Genomic DNA, 23094 nt, shown 5'->3' with positions numbered 1-23094 from the left:
AAGCCAACTGGTTCCAATGGCACACAAGTATCACTTCCTCACCACCCCGGTGTGATTCTGACATCACCCCTCAATGCCCGTTTTATTCACTCTGCCAAAAGCGAGTGGACTTTTCTCAAGTGGAAGTTGTTAAGCCAATTTTTAGCTCTTAAGCTCTATTGGGCTTAAGAAAGCCACGCATGTCATACGGTAGGATCTGTCTGCCAGCAGGACCACGAAGCACTTGGCAGACGGCACTTTCTCAATAATAACCAAAGAAACTCTATTAAAGAATGCCAGATTCATAATTAAAATTTAATGTGCAAACAACCTATCAATATTTATTTTGTACATTTCTGGGCAGTAAAAATAACATGCTTTAGAAAAATACTTAACTTTTTAGGCACTTAAGCTTAAAAATTTAAACTTAAAATTTTAAACTTAAAAACTTTTACTTATAATTAATTGACTTAATTAAAACCTTAAATTAAGAACTTAATATTTTGTTAAGCTTCTGAAGTCAGAAAAATTAATCGTTTCTCAAAATTAAGAAAAGCTTGATTTGAATTTCAGCATATATGCCATTTAGAGCTGTTCAATTATATGCTACAAAAGTCATCATTAGCAAAATGAACTCATGAGAGAAATAAGTTGTAGGCCATGAACCAAAATTAAAACAAAGCATCATTTACAAGACTTTTTTCTTATGGGCACAATAATCTGAAGCAGGAGATTTAACCCCTATCTGTTGCTTTTTTAACCATTTAAATATCCAAGACATACTTTAAAAACAAAAACATGTTACTAGAAAAAAAAAGTTATAAAGAAAAAAAGGAATATACTATCAGCTTGCTAATTCTCAGGACAGATATTAAAAACATATGGGGGTTGGACTTCCCTGGTGGCACAGTGGTTAAGAATCCACCTGCCAATGCAGGCGACACGGGTTTGAGCCCTGGTCCGGGAAGATCCCACATGCCGCAGAGCAACTAAGCCCATGCGCCACAACTACTGAGCCTGTGCCCTAGAGCCCGTGAGCCACAACTACTGAGCCCGCGCACCTAGAGCCCGTGCTCCGCAACAAGAGAAGCCACCGCAATGAGAAGCCCCCGCACCTCAATGAAGAGTAGCCCCTGCTCACCACAACTAGAGAAAGCCCACACGCAGCAATGAAGACCCAATGCAGCCAAAAATAAACAAATTAATTAAAAAAAAAAAAAATATATATATATGGGGGTTAGTTGAGTCCTGAAATTCAGGGACATGAGAGTGATAGCACCTGAGATGGAGTTACACATATTAAATATGTGTATAAATAGACATCAACAGGCTGTCATTTCCTATCACAGAACCATGTAATTAAATATTAACTAAACATATGGGGGAAAAAAACCCAGCAAGATTTAGGACAGACTACAGTTTTAAAACCTCAATTAACCAGAATCCTTCTGCTGTCAACTCTTTAATAATTTTTCAGTAAACTGTCACAGTATAGGACAAATAAAATCAATCTATAAAGGGCACACGAGTACCAACTTAGCCTTCTCTGTGACGCCTCAAGTTCTTGGCCATAAGGAGCCTGAAGTAATGTAGCTGATTCGAGTGCTTCTCAAAGAACAAAGGGCATTAACAATTATAACCTTACTTTTAAAACTGCAAACGTCCCATGAAAAAGCTTTAATACTTATAATGCTTAAATTCCTTGAACTATTACCCCATACCTTTTCTGAATCATGGTTAATCATTTTCACATCGAGTAATGATTTGATTGTTTTTGTCAGTTCCTTTTCGTTCATCTGAGTGCTGTCTTGAAGTTCTTTATAGCTGACAGTTTCACTGTTGTTAAAGGCAAGAAGAACCGCCATTTGGTATGTTGTGACCATAGCTACGTATGGTTTGCCCAAATAGTTCATTTTAACTTCACCTACAATTAAAACAAAATTGTGACAATAAACTCATCATTCAAAGAAGCATTCCAAAATTACCTCAGTAATAATTGTTTATTTCAGATATTTTCTCCTGAAAGAGTGAACCAAGAACTCTTGGTTAAATTGTTGCAAAGCTATTCCTGCCAGCAATGTAATCATCTGTTTGTGGGGGTGGGGGGGATGGAGGGGACGGCTCTTAGTTTTGAGTATGTAGTATAAATCATGGTTAAGCTATCATAACATTACCAGTAAGCTCAAACAATGTCTTTAAATAGTAATAGGAAGGCTAAGACTTGGGCAGAAAAAAAGTAAGAGGAGGTGGAAGTAGGAGGAGAAACAGACAGACAAAGGGAGAGCATGACAGCCTGCTACCAGCAACTGCCTCCTATGTGTGTATCTCATCTACCCCAGGGAAGGTTCAAGCATACAGGAGGACACCTGTACTAAAGTGTCTAAACCATAATTTCTGCCAAAATATAACAATGCTATTTTGTTTCATAAATAATGTTTTTCTCCCCAGTAATTTTCTAGGAACAAACACAAATGGGAAGAGAGACAAACGGACAGATGCATTATTTTGTTGAAATAGTTGATGGAATAACAATGTTCTGGACCCTACACTACCCTGAGAGCTAGAAAGGTACATCAGGCTTAGGCCAACTACAGTTCTACCCATCCCAGGGGGCAGCACACTGAAGAGCTTGTTAACAAACAGTGTGTCAAACAGTTATGCACTTGCAACATGTAAAAACAGTTAATGCAAGTCAAAGAACTGCTTCCTAAAGAATAAAGTTATGGTTTAGTGATTGTATTTCTCTTTCTCTCTCTTACACAAGCACACACACACACATCCTGCATTATTTGACTGTTAATGAATTATAAACTATATCAGCATGAGATTTGGTTTTAGGGCTCTATATTTTAACTCAAGGAAGCTGTATGTTACATGAACTTACCCCAGAGGCTGCATTCTCCCTGTTAGTAGTGGTAATTAGTAACTCTGATCAAGATTGTGTGCTTTATTATTTAATAATATATATTTAATTCATTATGTAATTAAAGAGTTAAAGGATATAAGTCAATTCTCCAGCTTACTATGACCACACAGATGCCTATTCTAACTTGCATTATGCCTCGACTTATTTTTTTAAAACTGATATTCAGAAATATTTTTCAAAATTATTTGGATAGGAACACCTAGAGAAAAAATTCCTAATCTCTGAATTTTCATGAAAGGAAGTTTAATTAATTGGAATATCCAAGTCATGTAGAGTTTAAGTAGACTACAGTCATTAGGACTGTCCTACTAACAATTAGTATAAAGAGCACTTTAAGAGCCTCATCTCAACATTAAAGTTTAGGAAACGCGGTGAGAGGCAAAAAAAAAAAAAAAAAAAATCATGTAAACTGCATTACACCATTTGTGCAATGACTCCTTAATCATATCCCAGAAACAAGTATAAAATAATGCCTCAAGCACCTATATGATTAAGCTAGGACCATCACCTAGCTGTCACAGATGTTGCAATGTACTACCATGGGTTTGGAAACAGAATGAGGCTTCTGCCACAAGAACCCAAAGAGCATTAGGAGACAATGCAAGTAAGGGGTCTAAGTATCATTTACTGATATCAAATCCACTCTGCATCCCTTAAAAACAGGAAAACTTGTTAGTTGTGTTTTATGACTTTTTCTTGCTATTTTTCAATAAATTATCGGTGCCGGGGTACATGGACCTCTTTCCACTTTTTTTCAGCACCATTCTCTTATTACTCAGCTAATGGCTGGAAAGACTGGGGAAGGGGTGGAGGAACACGTGGGGCAAGGAAGGAAATCCCAAATCTGGATGATTCACTTAATTACTGCTGTGTAAATAGAAAAGGAAAATGACAAAGAGGTCATTTAACCTTCAGAATAGGTTGACAAACTTTAAGAAACTCCAAGCTAGAATAAAACATTCCAATACATACATACTTGAAAAATCAGACAACCATAACTGAATTGGTAATTAACAATTACCAGAAATAAAGAGTAGGCAGAACTCTCACAATACTTTAATCCAAGTTACTCCTCTACTACCTATCAGCAACCTAGTCTCTAAGGGAAAGTTTGTTTTACAGAAGAATGTCAGCTACTAAATGCTGAGTGCATGACAGAGTACCACTGATCTGCAACCAGGAAGAAGATAACTGATTCAAGCAATGATCACCAGTGGATGCTACAACCATCAGATACAGTTGTTCCTGGAAGATGGTATTCATTTGGGACCTAAGTGTCACCCCTCAGATCACCTGCTAATTGAAAAGGGGAAACAGTCTCCTCACAATGGAAACATCACCTCAATCAACCAAGTGACCACTTTACTGCCTCTCACAGTGGGACAGTCTGACACCACGTGCCTTCTGATGTAATGCAACACAAGTACACAGGACCACCAAAGAAGTATTCTCACCAATAATGTCTTAATCTGAATATATAACTAGTTGCCAAACACCAAAATAGTAAATCCCTCATTAAAACTACTTTAGGAGACAGAATGATTATTGCTGAGGTAATGCAAAGGAGTTTAAACTCCCCAAGATAGATATTTAGGGGAAGTAAAAGTAAACTTAATCCAAATACCTTAAAACACTGGTCCAGCAATGTTTTTTTCCTTAAAATCAATTATATTTACTAAATGAGAATATAAAAAATTCACAATAGATGTAAAATTAAAGGCCAACTACTAAGCGACCACTTACTAAGAGTATCAATGAACATCTCTTTATTTCACAAACTACTGAAAAAATTAAAATGCCCAATTTGTTCAATAAACATAAACTTGTAAAGATATGTATTACTATGTACTAATTATTATGTACTAATATGTATTACTAACAAAATGAGACATCATATTCCAAATATAAAGTAGTCAAATAAATGGTACTTACAAGAAACTACTTAGATGAAATTTCTCTTAGGTGAGTGAATTTTCTAAATAAAGGTATGGCAACTAATCAGATTTTCTTGTACCATTTCTAAGAGACATTAACATACATGGCCATCCTTTCCCTCTTATACAAAGAGAAAGTTGACTCAATGTACTTTTCAAAGTATAGCTTTAGCAAAAGTAGAGAAATTCTGAGTGTTTGCTTTGGCTAACATCTTCAGGCAGCTTAGAGAAACTGAATAGAGGCTCCAATCACTCAAAGTATTAATCCTACTTTCCAATTAGTAGACCCCACTGTTCCAGGAAGAAGCTAAGGAAATGATTAGATTTTGATTAAACTTTTCTAAAACTGGAAAGTACTGGAAGTTAATTGGGACATTCTGGAAAAAGCGTTTACTACTGCCATTCACTACAGTACCACAAATAAAAATCAAATGGTTAGGTCTCCTTGTGATGCTATAATAGTTAATGAAATTTTTGAGGATATCTGCCATATCTAGAGAGAAGAGGTTTTTAAGATATGTTTCATCAAGCCTGGGTTTCTAAATAAAATTCCTAGTATCTATAAAAAGTGATTTGTTACAGAAATATAGGAAACCATTATGAAATTCACAAACTCCTTATAAGTAGCATAATTATAAAACACTATTAAAAATGCTGCACTTGCTTTAACCATATAAAAACATGCTCAACTTTACTCATAATAAAAGGAATGCAAATTAAAAGAAAAAAAGTGCTTCATTTGAACTTCATTATTAGTTGCTTTAATGGTAACCAGAAAGGAAGATGAAGAAGAAAACGTTAAAAACTAACATCAGGAAAAAAACAACTATAATTAGGGCCTATGAAATCGATTTCCAAATTTTTAACATAATCATATCAGGTAAATTTCATTAAACTAGATATAATTAAATGCATTTTACCTGTACAAAGATAATGTAACCATGTAAGTTTCCTTCCACTGAAATGCTGGCTGTAAAATAATTCAAACTGTAAAAAAGAAAAAAGGAATCAAATTATTTTCAGCTTCTACAACCTAACTTACTTGGCTATCACTACACTAAAAAAGTAAAAAAATTCATGTTAGAGAAGACATTAGAGCCCATCTGGTATATTTACTCATTTTACAGATGAGAAAACACATCTATGCAAGTCCTGACAAAGATCATATAAATATCAGGCCAGCTCTTTTCACTTAAAACCCTGTCTGTGGTTCTTTCCACCAAACCACAGCCCTGCAAATTTAACTTTTTGTATAAATTCAGAAATTATCATTTTGAATGATATCAATTTGGACTTTATAAATAAAATCCCTGACCAAAACCACTACCATATGCATTTCAACATGAAAATATAAATCAAACCTTCATTTCTAGTCTCCTATTTGCCAACATATACCCTTGCTGAATGGACGGGTTGAATAATATCAGTGATCACTCCAAAAGTGACATCCACGAGTTAACTTCCACATACAAACACTAATACAAGCAAAGCTTCAGAGGCCTGTCTCTGTATCTTTTGTTGACATTATTGTGAAAAATTAAATTTAACATTCTATTAACATAGCTTTAAAATTTTTAAAATTCCTCCCTCAGATTGAATGTAGGACATCAGTCCAAAAAATAGAGAGTTCATATCTTCTAAAGAGCTAGTACATAATCTACAGCGAGAAAATGATACTGAAATGTAAAAAAGGTAAAAACTCAACTTCCACATAAAACTGAAAAATAAATATATTCATCACATCACAGTTCAGAATTGTGGACATACTTTTAGCATGACGAGCCATATGTAGTATACCTAAAGCTTTTATCTGTACTTCAAACTTTACTTTCTGTACTTTCAAAATGAAGTTTAAATAAAGCAATCAGCAACATTTGACCTGTAAGCTGCACTATGCCCACTCCTTACAACAAAAGTTCACAGCTGCCAGCCAGGAGAACTGGTGAATTCTTTTAGCAATTTATTCCAAGATAGTCCTGGGAAGCTGAAACTTGAGCATTTTTTCCCTCCAATGGTGCAGCATTCTCCTCTATGAGCAAATTCACCAGCCCCTTGGCATGATAAATAGGAAATGACTGGCACCGGGAATACTTATGATTTTCTGCCTGGTCCTAATCTAGACAAAGAAAAAAATCAAAGTATGTCATAAAAGGATCCCAGAGGTATGCTCTGACTAATAATCTCCCTGGGTGTCAATAAAATTCAATTACTACTATACAATTTGTAATTATGAAACATTTATAAGGAATTTATGGACAAAAGCAAAATAAAACATTTTTGAAACTGAGAAAACCAAAGTTTAAAATGCTCTTTATAAATTATGTAAGTGCAAAACTAGCTTTAGGATGTATATTCCAAGCTCTGAAAGCACATGCTTTACCTCTTTATAGCCCTAGCAACTAGTACCATCATTTAAGTTTTATTGATGATATCAATATGCCAAAGAAAGCATTCCTTTATCCTTAAATTTAAAATCTGATTATAAAGATTCTCATATCCATAGCTAGTCAAGAACAAAAAGATTCAGTTCCAAATGAGAGCAGTATCAATTCATCTGGTATTGAAAGACAAAAGTTGTAACATCTTGCTTAATGATATCATTAAATAACTGTGTTATCAAAGTTTATTAGTAATAAATATACCTTGACTAAACTTCTCATGTTAAAGTCAGGCTTAATAGTTATAATAGGCTAACAGAGAGCATCTTTCAAATACCATTTGAGGGCATTAATTGAAACTCAAGGGGCCTTAAAAATGAATGTTTCATATTTGATGAGCATATTCACTTCAAACAGAGAGCTGCACTAATATACACTACTTTATATTTCTTTAGTTATTATTCAGGTTTGTGGACCAGGTACAAAAGTAGATTTAAGATATACTGGTCTAATATGCAAAATAAAGTACTTTTTTTTTTTTTTTAAGATTTTCTGATGTGGACCATTTTTAAAGTCTTTATTGAATTTGTTACACTATTGCTTCTGTTTTATGTTCTGATTTTTTTGCCCCGAGGCACGTGGGATCCTAGCTCCCCACCCAGGGATCGTCCCGCGTCCCCACCTGCCCCAACTGGAAGGCAAAGCCTCAACCACTGGACCGCCAGAGAAGTCCCCAAAATAAATTGCTTTTAATTAAAGCTTAATTTCCATAGTTTTAAGATACGTGTAAAATGGATGTGATTTCTGATAAACAGCTATATTTAAGGGAAAGATGGGAAATATCTAGACGACCATTAAAGCAAAGGGAATTAATTTACATGTGAAAAAATGTACACTATTAAATACACAGATGGATTTTCATTCTTATGTGACTGAAAACTTGGATTTACTAGGAGAAATGTAAGGACAAACTCCCTCTACTGGTAATTAGAGAAAGTCCAAACTGAGAGAATGATATGCTTGGAATCATAATTTATAGTCAGAAAGAAACCCACTTCCAGTTTGTAAATGAGGACACTGGAACCTGGGGAAGGTCATATGTTAATAAATAGAGTTTAAGGGGTTGATTCCAGTACTCCAATAATTACTGGCAAATAATTATTTCAAGAAGAAAGAGAAGAATAACAAACTTAAAGGAGATTTTAGTTCTGCCAGCCCCCACCCTGTCCCTTAATTTCGACTGGAAAAGCAGGCTCTTAAGAAGAAATAAGGTTTAAGACTGTCAAAGGTGAGGGGTCAGTTTTCTTTCTCTTGCCTGGTCACAAATACATCAAAGTGCTTTACACCTGGTTACCCCATCCCCTGCCCTGGGATCATATTCTGCCCATCCAAACAAATGCTCTTCTTCATGAAGTTTCTAAGATGGTTTGCACTATCATGCCTTTTCAAAGACGCAGAAAGTCCTAAATTAGACTCCTATTCGGAAAGTCCACCTTATGCATGGTATCTTGAAATCTACCTGGCTACTCTGCTATTACCACTACTATCACTATTAACTATTACTTCTACTTTCAGCATTTATTGAGTACTTCTTATATACCAGACTAAGCGCTTTACATATTTCATCTTCATATTAACACTCTGAGTAGTAGTATTATCGGTTAACAAAAAATTCGGAAGTTATTTGAACAAAGTCACAGAGCACAGTAAACGGAAGAGCAGACATTTAAAATCAGGAGTTATGATTCCGGAGCTTACACTGCGTTACTTGATTTATAATCCTTATTTTGAAAGAAGCAAAAATAACATACATACATAATGTAATGATTCAAACTACACACTGTGAACATCTCTAGTAAATAGTGTAATGAAATACCATTTTCATTTTAAACTTCATAAACATATGCATAACTCACTGGTTCACAACCTCAAGTTACTGCCCAAGTAAAAGACTATTAAAAGATAAGCCTCCTTTGGTGAGTTAGAGAATCAAAAAGGGTCAGTTTCAAAAGAAACGAAAACATGCTCATCCACTCAAAAACTTGTACGTGAATGTCCATAGCAGCATTACTTACACACCCCAAAGTCAAAACAGCCCAAACGTCCAACAGCTGATGAATGGATAAATAAAATGTGGTGTCTCCATACAATGGAATATTATTTGGCAATAAAAAGGAATGAACTACTGGCACAGACTCAAACATGGATGGACCTTGACATTCTTCTGCAAAGTGAATGAAGGTAGTCACAAAAGCACGTGTGACATAGCTCTGTATGAGATGTCCAGAACAGGCAAATCTACAGAGAAAGAAAGCAGATTGCCTAGGGCTAGGGAGAGGGGAGGGAGTTGGGGAAGGCGAGGAGTGACTACTGATATGTAGGGGCTTTCTTTTAGGGTAATTAAAATGTTCTAAAATGGTGCTGGTGGTTGCAAAGCTCTGTGAATATACTGAAAACCAATGAAAGTGTACACTTTGAGTGAACTGTATAGTGCTGTGGCCTGAATGTTGTGTCTCCCCAAATTCATATTGAAATCCTGACGCCCAATGGGATGGTTTTAGAAGGTGGGGCCTTTGGGAGGTGCTTAGATCGTGAGGATGGAGCCCTCATCTATGGCATTAGTGCTCTTATAAAAGAGACCCCACAGAGATTCCTAGCCCCTTCCACCATGTGAGGACACAGAAAGAAGTCTGTCAGCTTAGGCCCTCATCCCACCGTGCTGGCACCCTGGCCTCAGACTTCCAGCCTCCAGAACCATAAGAAATCAATCTCTGTCATTCATAAGCTGTCCAGGCTGTGGTATTTTGTTACAGCGGCCTGATACAATGACTACAAGACTACATGACTAAGCCGTATGGTACAAGTTACATCTCAACAGCTGTTAAAGATGTAGTCTCCACAGTCTCTTTAAAAGCTTTGGGAAAGAAGTCTATGGTTTCTATCCAGTCACACTTTAAAGCCATTTTTACTTGAATTTTCCAGCTTCAATCTATTTTTTCTAGAATATTTCACATTCTACATATATTTACCTAAATTACAGCCCAGAATAAAAATAACTATTATAAGGGATAAATGAATTATAAAGATGGCTCAATATTCAAATGAAAAATTAGAAAATGATTGTTTTAAGTACTGGATTCTAAACTTTCTTATAATATCAAAATCCTTGTAATTTAGAACTACTTAAGACAGATAACAGGTTTACTAAGAATAAGAGACATGCTTTGACAAAGAACTGACACCCTTAGCATTTTAGTTTTAATATTAGAAACTACAATAATTTACAGTCTTCCTCAGTACCCTCCTTTTTAGGGAGGGTACTGAGGAAGAATAACAATAACAAGGCAGAATAACAATAATTTGTGAATATATTTTTATATCACGTGAGCCCTCAAGACTTTGGAGAAATATTTAAAGTGATATAATGTGAAGATAATTATTAAAATTCCTTAGGTCTTCCAATATATTTTCTGCCAACTTGCCATCTGTACACTTTTTTCCAATTCCTGGGGAATCGCAAATGTAGATGAAGGAGCCTGAGTAAGAGGCCATGCACCAGCCTAGAAGGAGAAAAGTCAAATAGTTAAACATCTCACTTGAAAGTAAATGTTTATAAAATGATTTAAGCAACTAAGGCACCTTTTTCTCCTTCCTCAAAATGCTGATAAAACCCACCAGCATTACTATCAAGGCACAGTTCATTCCAGATCAATATAACATATAACTTTAGAAGCTATAATATTCTGATTGAAAGAAAGGTAATCAGGCATCAATCTATTAATCATTTGTATCAGAGTATTTGAAATGGTTAGTAAATGCTCACAATGAAACACATATTCATACCTGTAGAACATATATTTGAAAACTAATTCCCAAATCTACTACTGTGTCTTGATTTTTGATAAAATTGTTGAACTTATTGTTCAGATCCGCACTGACACTCATATCTGTGTACATCCGATGTAGCTTGCTGGTAAATTCATAACCACAGGCTTGCTGTAAAAGAAAGTTTTAAAAAAACATATGACTTAAAAACAAAAATAATAAACCATACTGATTATTAAGAATGCTTTGCTACTGCTAGGTCTATAGTCAAAGGTCCTGCATGTACACTTACACCAAAGGCCTGTATTATTCATGACCCAAAGCAGCCATTCAAAACCTTTCAAATATTCCTTTTTTTTAATGCAGATTAAATAAGTGAATGAAAACAAATATTTATGAAACAACAAACTTACCTTTAAAACAAGAACTTTTCTATAAATCTGTATATCATTTCAATACTACAAAATGCTCCACTACTGAATGTTAAGATGATACCTTGTAAGGTTTACAGATAGTATCAAATACACATGAAAGATAACTGGGAATATTTGTTAAAAAGGAGGGTACTGAGGCAGACTTTTAACACCATTAACTGAGTAATGAAGAAATCTATTTCTTTGAAGTTATTCAAAACTCTGCCATCACCAGGTCAGAAAATTTGGATCTCTAATCTTGGGATATAAAAAGCTTTGTTAACATTACCTCTAAAAATTAAAGGGTAAATTATTTTTGGTATATTTAAAAAGGACCACATATTCAATGTATACCATACAGGAAAATTATCAACTACTGAATAACTCAGGATAAATAAAATTAGCAACTGCTTATCTCATCAGTGTGTAAGCTAAAATGACATAAAAGTGAACTGAAATTCAAATGCACTCCACAAAACTTGTACTTAAAGGAATATTTTAGGTGTGTTCATTTATACGTAATACAAGTTTTTTGTAAAGTTAACACTTTATCTTGTGGATGATTCTATATCAACATATAGAGACTTTGTCCTTTAATACAGCATTTTCATATCCCACCATGAGACTACACCACTTTACATTTAACCAGTCAACTGTTGATGAATTATTTCCTGTTATTACTCATATTGCTACAATGAACATCTTTGTATGCTAGTGGAATAATTTCTAGGACACTATCATATCAAAGGCCTACAGTACCTTTAATTTATTGATCATGGCTTCTTCAGAATCCATAGACATGGATAACCCATGAATTAAACGTTTCGCCAGCATTCTTGCGTAGAACTACATTAAAAAATATTTTAAAAGATTACTTCCTTTCTGATGATTTAAAGTTCAAAAATAAAGCTGACACATAAAACCTCTCAATTCACAACTTACCTTTTGAAAAACATCCTTATCGTCGATATATTTGAAGACAGTAATAAAGCTCGTGAGCTTGTCCTCTACTTCATTCTCTGTCATCCCCTTCGCTGATTTCTTCAGCAAGTTGTCACAGTACTTAGCGAGCTCAAATAGAAATTGACAGTAACGCTTTCAGAGGGCCCTTCTCAAAGGCACAGTGGCAACAACACAAAATAAGATCATGGTCTTTGCCATCCTCAAGCTCATGTTTTAATAATCATGGACATGCACTAAAGAACTTGAAACATATGTCATCAGGGAAATTTTTAAAAAACTATAAACAGTAAAAAATCTAATCAACCCTGAATGATCAATACAGCACTGATATAAGTAATTAAGTTTTTTGTGGTTTTTTTTTTTGCGGTACACGGGCCTCTCACTGTTTGTGGCCTCTCCCGTTGCGGAGCACAGGCTCCGGATGCACAGGCTCAGCGGCCATGGCTCACAGGCCCAGCCACTCCGCGGCAGGTGGGATCTTCCCGGACCGGGGCACGAACCCGTGTCCCCTGCATCGGCAGGAGGACTCTCAACCACTGTGCCACCAGGGAAGCCCAGTAATTAAGTTTTGATGGAACACCTAGGTGAGTTTTGAGCAGTTCTGTCATTTCTGACATTACATAAGTACTTTTTAAAAATCTCACAACAACCTTGTAAGCAAGTTTCCTTTAAAGGTTATCAAAGATTTTTCATCAAATTCCCTTTAGATCTCAGATAAAATAAAATCTCCATGTAAAGTAATGCAAATTATTTTAAAGCAGTCATACTTTCCAACCCAAACATTGTAAAATGGAATATTTTCTCCTTCAATTATTTCTTAAGAAAAGGCTACCGACATGACCTACTGCATTCCTTAAATAAAAGCCAAATGATATACAGTGTTGATATGTTTTTATTTTTAATAATTAATTTCAACTACTTTTTAAAAAAATGCTACAAAAACAAATTAATTTGACATTCACCTCAGTTTTCATTTTCTAATGCTGACTTTTCATATGTTTACGTTTATGCAACCATCAAACTTACCAATTCAGGTGCTTTGCAAACAGATTTGGGTTCTCTGTAATTTACAACTGATGTAAGGGCCTATATAGAAGACAGACCAGGAATTAGCCACCATTAATAGGGTAAAAACACAGCTAGCTCTATATATGCTATAATCTGTACGTCCAAAAATTACTACCCCACATAAAACATGGCATTTTGGGGGTAGTTTGTTAATACTGTTGTCATATCTAACACAGGGTAAACTCCTCTCGCTGTGTCCCTCATGGTAATTATATAATGATTACATATAATCCTGTTCCTACTGAAAGATACTCTTCATAACTCATTACTGATATTTGAATACACATAAAATAAGACTATATTTTCAAAAATCTTACAACAACCATGTAGGCAAATTTAAATTTGTAAAATATAATATTTACTTTTCTTTCAAATATTATTCATTATAGCCTAAGTATTATATTCAAAGGAAAAATGAGCACTAAAGAATATTAAAATTATACATGTATTTTTCAGAACATCCTAGTGTATTAACAAGTCTCCTTTTATAGCATAATCATCGAAAGTTCAATTCCCATATAACTCAAGCATTCAATCATTCAATTACTCACTTAAAAGTTAAGTTACACACTTCTATTTTGACTTTCACTATGAAATTGGTTGGTTAAGGTGGATCTCCATCTCCAGACTAGAAATCTCACTATTAGAAGCCCTAATTCTGAAACTACCTTAAAGAATAATGATTAAATGAAGAAAATCATATATAGATAAGAATATATGTATTAAAAAGTTACCTTATCCAACGCACTCATAAAGTGCTGATCACCATTCAAAACAGTGTTGATAAGCTGAACAAATTTACCATGTACTTCCAGAACTGACTCCACAAATAGTGTTGGCATCTAAAAATATGAAATACAAAGTACAAAACCACATTTTAAGAAGTTCAAGGGTATAATCTGGCTTAGTGAAGAGTTGTTTAAGAGTAAAGTTTTCCCTAAGCAAATAACGTTACATACGACACACACCCTCAAAAAATGTTTTTAGATAAGACGGTCTTAAAAATCTAAAACTTTGATGTTGAAATTAGCTGTCATTCAACACTGGAAATGCAGGACTGTAGTTCCTCTGCTAGAAGAACCCATGGAAAAAACACTTCTCTCTGGTGCTGGAATTCTGTATCTTAAGTGTAACAAGATACAATCTCAGAACTACCAGGCCTATCACTTTCATAGAGGATTATGTAAATAAAAACAGCCTTCAAAGGCACTGAAGGCTGAGAGAGAGAGAAGTTAAAAAGCCATTATCTGTGAAAATTGAGACCCCTAGAGTTGGGCAGTACAGTTCCCCACATCTCAGAGAGAAGAAATACCTAGTAGTGCAAAAGTGAGTTTTCATTCTTAATGGAGATAACTATGAAGTTAGACCTAAGACTTCTAAGTCAGCTAAAATCATCTGAGTCTCCTACAAACGCATTCTCTTGTATTTGCATCTCCCAGGCCTTGACACCAAACTCTATGCCTCTATGCCCAATGTCAATCCACACCCTGAATCTGTAAAACTAATATAAACTAAGAAACCTAATAAATAATACAGGCTATTAGATCTAAGCAATATAAATTAATAGTTTTACAAAAAATGGGAAAGCTTATGCATTACCGTGGCAGGACATAACATCTAAGAATTATCTGCCAAAGACAAATAAATCTACAACTAAGGAGATCAGCATTTAATAAATGCTCCTGAACAATGAGGTCTATACACAGATCACTGCATCACACGAGGAGCAAACAGCTCTACATAGGAAAGAGAAGTGACATGTGATGTCATGTCCATCTTATTTGTCAAGCATCACTAGTAAAAACAAAGAAGGTGGTCCAACAAAATTTGACAATAGGAACACACTTTGATAGAAGACACCTTATTGTAAACAGTAATTTAAATGGCACGGAACTCTTAAGATGGGGATTAATGATATGAAGGTCACTGCTGGGTATTTTGGGTAGTAAGCATATATTTAGGGAAGATAGTTTTAATCCAAATTTGCTTCCCGGGCTATCAAATCCAGGGTATGTAAAAGGAAATGAAATTGTAAGTTGTCTATATTATCACTGATTAATACCATTACCACTACAAGTAACTAAACATTAATGCCAGTTACACAGAAACAAGACTGTTTAGAAACAGCAAACAGGGACTTCCATGGTGGCGCAGTGGTTAAGAATCTGTCTGCTAATGCAGGGGACATGGGTTCGAGCCCTGGTCCAGGAAGATCCCACATTCTGCGGAGCAACTAAGCCCGTGAGCCACAACTACTGAGCCTGCGCTCTAGAGCCCGCGAGCCACACTACTGAGCCCATGCGCTGCAACTACTGAAGCCCGCACGCCTAGAGCCTGTGCTCTGCAACAAGAGAAGCCACCGCAATGAGAAGCCTGCGCACCGCAACGAAGAATAGCCCCCGCTCACCGCAACTAGAGAAAGCCAGCGCGCAGCAACGAAGACCCAACACAGCCAAAAATTAATTATTAATTATAAAAAAAAGAAACAGCAAACATACTTTTCTGTGAGAAATTAATTAACAATTGCTAAATGAACATGACAGTGTGTAGGAAGTTCATCTTATTCACTGATTTTCTAATAATTGATAATTCCAAAATGTGTCCAACAACTTCTAGGTTTGAACATTTTAATAAAGACGTTTCATTTATTGGCATGGTAGGACTTTTCTTTCATGCTTTTAAACAGTAAAGTCAAAAGAAAAACTCCATGATAATCTGATTAAGAGAAAAATTTTCCAGTTCCTTATGTAACTCACATTTTCCTGAGTAAGATTACTGGTTGCTCTAAGGCCCTCATCATGGATATGATTTTGCAGCTCCTGAATCATATGAGGTAAACCAGTGGACACAGCACGGAGTAAGACATACATATTTGCCATGTCTGAGGGGAAAAAGAAATTTATTATTAAATTTCCAAATAGTTTTAAAATGTTTTTAATATAATAGGTAATATATGGTTCCAAATGCAGAATTACAGAAGAGTATGCAGAGCCAGATCCCCACACCTTTCTCCCAATCACCCCATCCTCTTCCCCTGGGAAAGCAACGTTGTGGTTGTTTAGTATCTTCTCAAAGCTGTTTCCTACCCATTCAAGCAAATACGCTATTCTTCCCTCTGCCCCTTTTTATACAAATAGGGTAGCGTATTTCAGGTACTATAAACAACACTTTAACTTACAGATCTTTTTACATCAGTACACAAAGCATTTCCTCATATTTTACAAATGCTTAGCACTCCACTTTATGGCTACATTACAACAATTCCTTAACAATTGATGGGAATTTGGTTGTTTCCAATCTCTTGATATTGCAATGTTATAATTAATAATCCTGCATATGGGCAAGAATATCTGCAGTATAAATCCCTGGAAGTGGGACTGCCATGCAAAGCTTAGTCTTGCAGAAGGACCTTCTAGACAGAGCTCCCAGTGGCCAGGAACTCCCTTGCCAACAAATGTTGTGATCTTTGCACTGAGAGGTGGAAAATGATATCTCAGTGTAGTGGGTTTTATTTTAAACTTTTTACTGAAGTATAACACACAGAAAAATGTACAAACCATAAGTGTATATCTCAATGAATTATCACGAGTGAACCCCCCTCCCAAAGTTATCACCACCCACAGTAAGAAAGAGACGTGACCTCCACTCAGAAGTCCCCTTCATACCTCTTCCCAATCACTACCCCTCCTGTTCTTCTGCAACGGTAATCACTGTCGTGACAGATTAGTTACTTACTAAACTAAACCAAACCACAGGTTCAGTTTGCCTGTTTTGAACCATTTATACAAATGAAATCATACAATTCTTTCATGTTTGGTTTCTTTGGTTCAACATGTTCATAAGGTTCACCTGTGTTGTATGAAGCTCTAATGTGTTCCTTTTCACTCTCCTATAATATTTTATTGTGTGAATATGCAGTACTTTAATTCATTCTGCTGTTACTGGACATTTGAGCTGTTTCCAGTTTGGAGCTATTACAAACAATGTTGCTGTGAGCATGCTTGTGCATGTCTTTTTGTGCATGTGTGCATGCATTTTGGGTGGGGGGCTGAACACCTATGAGAGCAACAGCTGGACCGCAAGAGATGTGTTTGCTCAGCATTAGCAGTCACTCACTGGCAGTGCTTCAAGGTGGTTTTGTTGATTTATACTCTAGGTCCAACATATAACAAGTTCCTGTTACTCTATATACTTCCACACACTTATTATTTTCAGTCTTTTTCATTTTATATCAAAATGTGACTAAGTACTGATACCTTAGTTTGGTTTTAATTTGCATTCCTCTGTTTTAGTGAGATTGAGAGCCTTTTTATATGTTTATTGGCCATTTGGATAACCTCTATTCTGCAGTGCCTGTTCAAACTTCTTGACTATTTTATATTTTGGACATAAACCTTTTTCAGGGATTGCAAATATATAACCGTATGACAGCCTTTTTTTTTTCTTTTTGAGTTATAATTGACATATGTTAGTTTCGGGTTTATAACAATGATATTGGTATACACTGCAGACTGATCACCACAATCTGTCGAGTTAACATCTGTCACCGTACATATTTACAACTTTTTTCTTGTGATGAGAACCTTTTAATTTTATTTTTTTATTAATTTTTATTGGAGTATGGTTGCTTTACAATGTTGTGTTAGCCTCCACTGCACAAGAAATGAATCAGCCATACACATACAGATATCTCCCCCCTTTGGGACTTCCCTCCCATCTAGGTTACCACAGTGCATTAGGTAGAGTTCCCTGTGCTATGCAGTAGGTTCTCATTAGTTGTCTATTTTATACATAGTATCAATAATGTATATGTGTCAATCCCAGTCTCCCAATTCCTCCCACCACACCCCTTTCTCCCTTGGTATCCATACCTCTGTGTCTCTATTTCTGCTTTGTAAATAAAATCATCTATACCATTTTTCTAGATTACACACATAAGCGTTATTATACGATATCTGCGAGAACTTTTAAAATCTACTCTCTTAGTAACTTTCAAATATGCAACATGGTATTATTACCTATAGTCATCATGCTATACATTATTACATGCCCATGACTTATTTTTTTAATAACTGGAAGTTATTAAACCTTTTGACTCCCTTCAGCCATCCCCACTGACTCTGGCAACCACCAAGCTCTTTTCCATATCCATGAGTTCATGCGTTTTGTTTTTTAGATTCCATGTATGAGTGAGATCACACGATATTTGTCTTTCTCTGTCTGACTTATTTCACTTAGCACAATGCCCTCGAGGATGATCCATGTTGTTGCAAAATAGCAGATTTCATTTTTTTTTTTTAATGGCTGACTGATATTTCTGTGTGTGTGTGTGTGTGTGTGTGTGTGTGTGTGTGTGTGTGTGTATTTTCATCCATTCACCTATCAATGGACACTTAGGTTGTTTCCTTATTTTGGTTATTGTAAATAATGCTGCAATGAACATATATGAACAGGGTTCATATATTTTTTGGGGTGTTTTTGTTTTCTTTGGATAAATGCCCGGAAGTAGAATTGCTAGATCACATCACAGTTTTATTTTTAATTTTTATCCCACAACTGTACACGATGGTTCCCTTTTCTTCACATCCTAGCCAACATTTGTTATTTCTAGCCTTTTTGATAACAGCCATGCTAACAGGTGTGAGGTGATATCTTACTGGGGTTTGGAGTTGCATTTCCTTGATGATTAATAATGTTGAGCACCTTTTCATGTACCTGCTGACCATCTGTAAGTCTTCTTTAGAAAAATGTCTGTTCAGATCTTTTCTTTTCTTTTCTTTTTTGTGGTACGCGGGCCTCTCCCGATGCGGAGCACAGTCTCCGGACGCGCAGGCTCAGCAGCCATGGCTCACAGGCCTAACCGCTCTGTGGCATGTGGGATCTTCCCAGACCGGGGCACGAACCCGTGTCCCCTGCATCGGCAGGAGGACTCTCAACCACTGCGCCACCAGGGAAGCCCTGATCTTCTCATTTTTTAATCAGTCTTTTTGCTATTGAGTTGTATGAGTCTTTTATATATTTTGGATATTAACCCCTTATCAGATAAGTGATTTGCAAATATTTTCTCCCATTCAGTAGGTCACCTTTTCATTTTGCTGATGGTTTCCTTTGCTGTGCAGAAGCTTTTTAGTTTGATGGAGTCCCACTTGTTTATTTTTGCTTTTGTTGCCTTTGTTTTTGGTGTCAGATTCAAAAAATCATCACCAAGACGGATGTCTAGGAGCTTATCGCCTTTGTTTTTTTCTAGGAGTTTTATGGCTTCAGGTCTTAGGTTCAAGTGTTTAATTCATTTTGAGTTAATTTTTATGTAGGATATAAGACCGTGGTTCAGTTTCATTCTTTTGTATGTGGCTGTCCAGTTTTTTCAAAAACATTTATTAAAGGGATTGTCCTTTCCCCATTGTGTATTCTTGGCTCCTTTGTCCTATGACTGTCATTGTGATGCTATTTTGATGATCCAATGGTCTTAATGGTTTTTTAATGGTCCAAAGTTTTTAATGATAAAGTAGTCAACTTGATCAATCTTTCCTTGTGGTTAGTGCTTTCTGTGTCTTATTTAAAATATTTTTCTCTACCTCCAAGGTCATGAAGTTATTCTCCTGTATTATCTTCTGGAAGTGTTACTGCTTTACATTGAGATCAAAAGCCCAAAATGAATTGATCGATTTTGTATATGGTGTTTGAGGTAGAGATCAAATTTTGCTTTTTTCCCACATGGATATCCAATGGACCTGGCGCTGTGTGTTCAAAACACTATCCTTCACCCACTGCTCTGCAGGGCTGCCTTAGTCTTAAATGAAGTATCTACATATGTATGGGTTATTTCTTGGCTTTTTATTTTATTCCATTGGTCTCTTTGCCTATCCTTGCACCAACGCCTCATATTCCTAATTACTGTGGTTTTTACAAGTCATGCTATCCCGCAGTTTTCGCATCATGCTCTTCAAAATTGTCTTGAAGAGTAAGTATAACTTTCAGAGTTTCAGAGTTTAAAAAAAAATCTTGGGTTTTGAGAAGATTGCCCTGGATCTATAAATCAATGTTGCTTTCAAGAATGTTTAGTTTTCTGTGTAGGTCTGACACATATCTTGTTACATTTATTCCCCGCTATTCAAAAATCCTTATTGCTTTTTTCTAAAAAATTCCATTTTATTCACTGCTTATTGTTAACATTTCATTGTATTTTCATTTTGTATTTCCCTTATTTTGAGTGAGACTGAGCATCTTCATATATTTAAAATCTATTTATATTTCATTTTCATGTTCTTTGTCTTTTCTCCTCTTATTTACTAGAAACTTAATGTATTTAGGAAATTAGCCCCTGTGATTTTTAAAAATGTGCAAACATATTTTCCCAGTTTTTCTTTTGACTTTAGAATACAGTTTGAAAATACACTTTTCCAAAACAATCTTTTAAAATAGATTATTAATATCTGTAAAAAGGCATATCGAATATTTTAGAGACTATTACTTAAATATGTTGGAAGTTTAAGGTAGCTGGAAGATGATGTAAAAAGTGGGTTTATAATTTAATTTCTATTCACATTGATGTTTGGTATCACTTACCATTTTTTTTCTCTTGTCGGATGATATTATGACATTCTGCATGTAAGAACTGTAAGTGGTCTGCTACCATTCGTTGCTGACATTCATGAATTACTTTAGTATATGAACTTGGATGTAAGTATTTTCGACATCGAATTTCTTCATCTTTTAATCTACCTAGAACCTTTAGAAATATATTCTTACAGTCAGAAACTACTATGAGAAAACACCTGTAATATCAATAAGTAACTTACATGGCAAAGTAACTTACAAATTAAGAATTATATAACTAATTTTAACTCACATTCCACAAGTCATTTCAAAATTTTATTAAGCTGCTAGATGTCACCTACATTTCAGCACTGTCTTGTGAACAGCACGGTCTTATGAAAAGTTAAATGGTCTGCATTTTGCCCTCATTTATTGACCCCAATCATCCTACATATAGACAACCTATATGCAATAGGAAACATGGGTAAAGATCATTAAAAACCAGAATAGGTGGTCACTTTATGAATATTTAACTATCAAACTAAAAAGTAATTTACATCAACTGGATCATGTAGATTAAGCTAATTACTTTATGCTGATTCATCTTACAAAACAAACAGTATGTACATGATAGTAAACTATCGCATTAAATATTCCGCTAAATTTTTTTTTAAGTAAAAGAAATTTAGTCATAGTCAAATATTTCAATCAAGATCTTTATTAAAGCTTATCCTATTAAAAAAACACTGAGGTACAAACAATACACTGGTTAACATCAACAAGAACCAGATAATAAAGATAATAGCCAGAGAATCTGGCTAATTTCTTCCTCAAAAGAAAAACAGACCTAGCCATGTTTAGTATACAAACATGACTTTAACCTGCTTATGGATTAACTAAATAAAAAAGAAATTAGAATGTGGGTCTGAGGGAGGCAAGGGAGGATGAGAATAGGAAAAAAATAAAATAATGAAAACGGGGGGCAGTGTGCATATCAATAAAAAGTAGATTAAGTTTGGAGTGCCTCAATGCAGGGCTTCAAATAAACCACCTGTAGCTGGCAGAAAAAGCCAAAACTAGAGGAAAGATACAGAAAGGGAAGTAGGAAGGCCATATGAATTGTCTGTTAATTAACCTATTCTTATAAATGTTATTTTCCAAATATAATCTCCAATGGCTTTCCTTTTAATAGTTTGAGATCTAGTTTACATATCAAATGATTCACCCATTTAAAGTATACAATTCAGTGGTTTTTGGTATATTACATTATTAGTTCTTTTAAATTGTGGTAAAATATATGTAACATAAAATTCGTCATTTTAACCATTTTTAAGTGTACAATTCAGTAGCACTAATTATATTCACAATGTTGTGCAACTGTCTATTTCCAAACCTTTTTCATTACACCAAACAGAACCTGTGCAACCACTAAGCTATAACTCCCTATCCTCCCCTCCCAATAACTTCTAATCTATAATACTTTCTGTATTATTTTGTCTATTCTAGATATTTTATATAAGTGGAACCATACGATGTTTGTCCTTTTGTGTCTGGCTTATTTCACTCAACATAATATTCTCAAAGTTAATCCATCTTGTAGCATGTGTCAGAACTTTATTCCTTTTTAAGGCTGAATGATATTGCATTGTATGTATACACATTTTGCCTGTCTTTTCAACTCCTGAAAGGCATTTGGGTTGTTTCCATTGTTTGCCAACAGCCTGTTTTTGAGAGCCAGATATAACGAGGAGAGTATGTATCCCTGATATTCTGTGTGTACTTCTCAGGATTGGATCTAGAACCTTTAACAAAAGTCTAAGATGTAAAAAGGGCTAAGTGCTAAGACCCATTGGCTTAGTGTAGCCTGCACTTAACGGAGGAAAATGTCCTAGATAACTTCCTCAAGGTCCCAGAGCTAAAGAGTGACAAAGCATGAAAAGAATTAAACAACTCAGACTTCTGGACCTGGGCTTTGTGGAATATTCACCATTGTATCATATCAGTAAGTACTGATACTTCCTGACCTATGGCCTATGGAAGCCTCACTACAGCTATTTCACTTGAAACATTTT

At 35.3% G+C, this 23094-nt stretch overlaps 1 protein-coding gene across 3 annotated transcripts in view; it reads right to left on the bottom strand.

Annotated features, from left to right (window-relative positions):
• CUL2 (cullin 2) overlaps positions 1-23094 on the bottom strand; it is an 81322-nt gene that overhangs the window by 4298 nt on the left and 53930 nt on the right. For all 3 annotated transcript variants that reach the window (XM_065900562.1, XM_065900554.1, XM_065900572.1), the window contains 10 exons: positions 21053-21215; positions 16243-16367; positions 14221-14328; positions 13445-13504; positions 12398-12526; positions 12215-12301; positions 11061-11213; positions 10700-10777; positions 5760-5826; positions 1701-1903 (listed from right to left, as the gene is read on the bottom strand). In XM_065900562.1, coding sequence (XP_065756634.1) covers positions 1701-1903; positions 5760-5826; positions 10700-10777; positions 11061-11213; positions 12215-12301; positions 12398-12526; positions 13445-13504; positions 14221-14328; positions 16243-16367; positions 21053-21215 — 1173 coding nt within the window. The remainder of the gene's footprint in view (positions 1-1700; positions 1904-5759; positions 5827-10699; positions 10778-11060; positions 11214-12214; positions 12302-12397; positions 12527-13444; positions 13505-14220; positions 14329-16242; positions 16368-21052; positions 21216-23094) is intronic.

Source organism: Phocoena phocoena, chromosome 2 (assembly GCF_963924675.1).
Source record: "Phocoena phocoena chromosome 2, mPhoPho1.1, whole genome shotgun sequence".
In the NCBI taxonomy this organism is placed as follows: Eukaryota; Metazoa; Chordata; class Mammalia; order Artiodactyla; family Phocoenidae; genus Phocoena; species Phocoena phocoena.
Note: the sequence above shows the minus strand (reverse complement) of the source record. Positions and strands in the feature narration are given on the sequence as shown.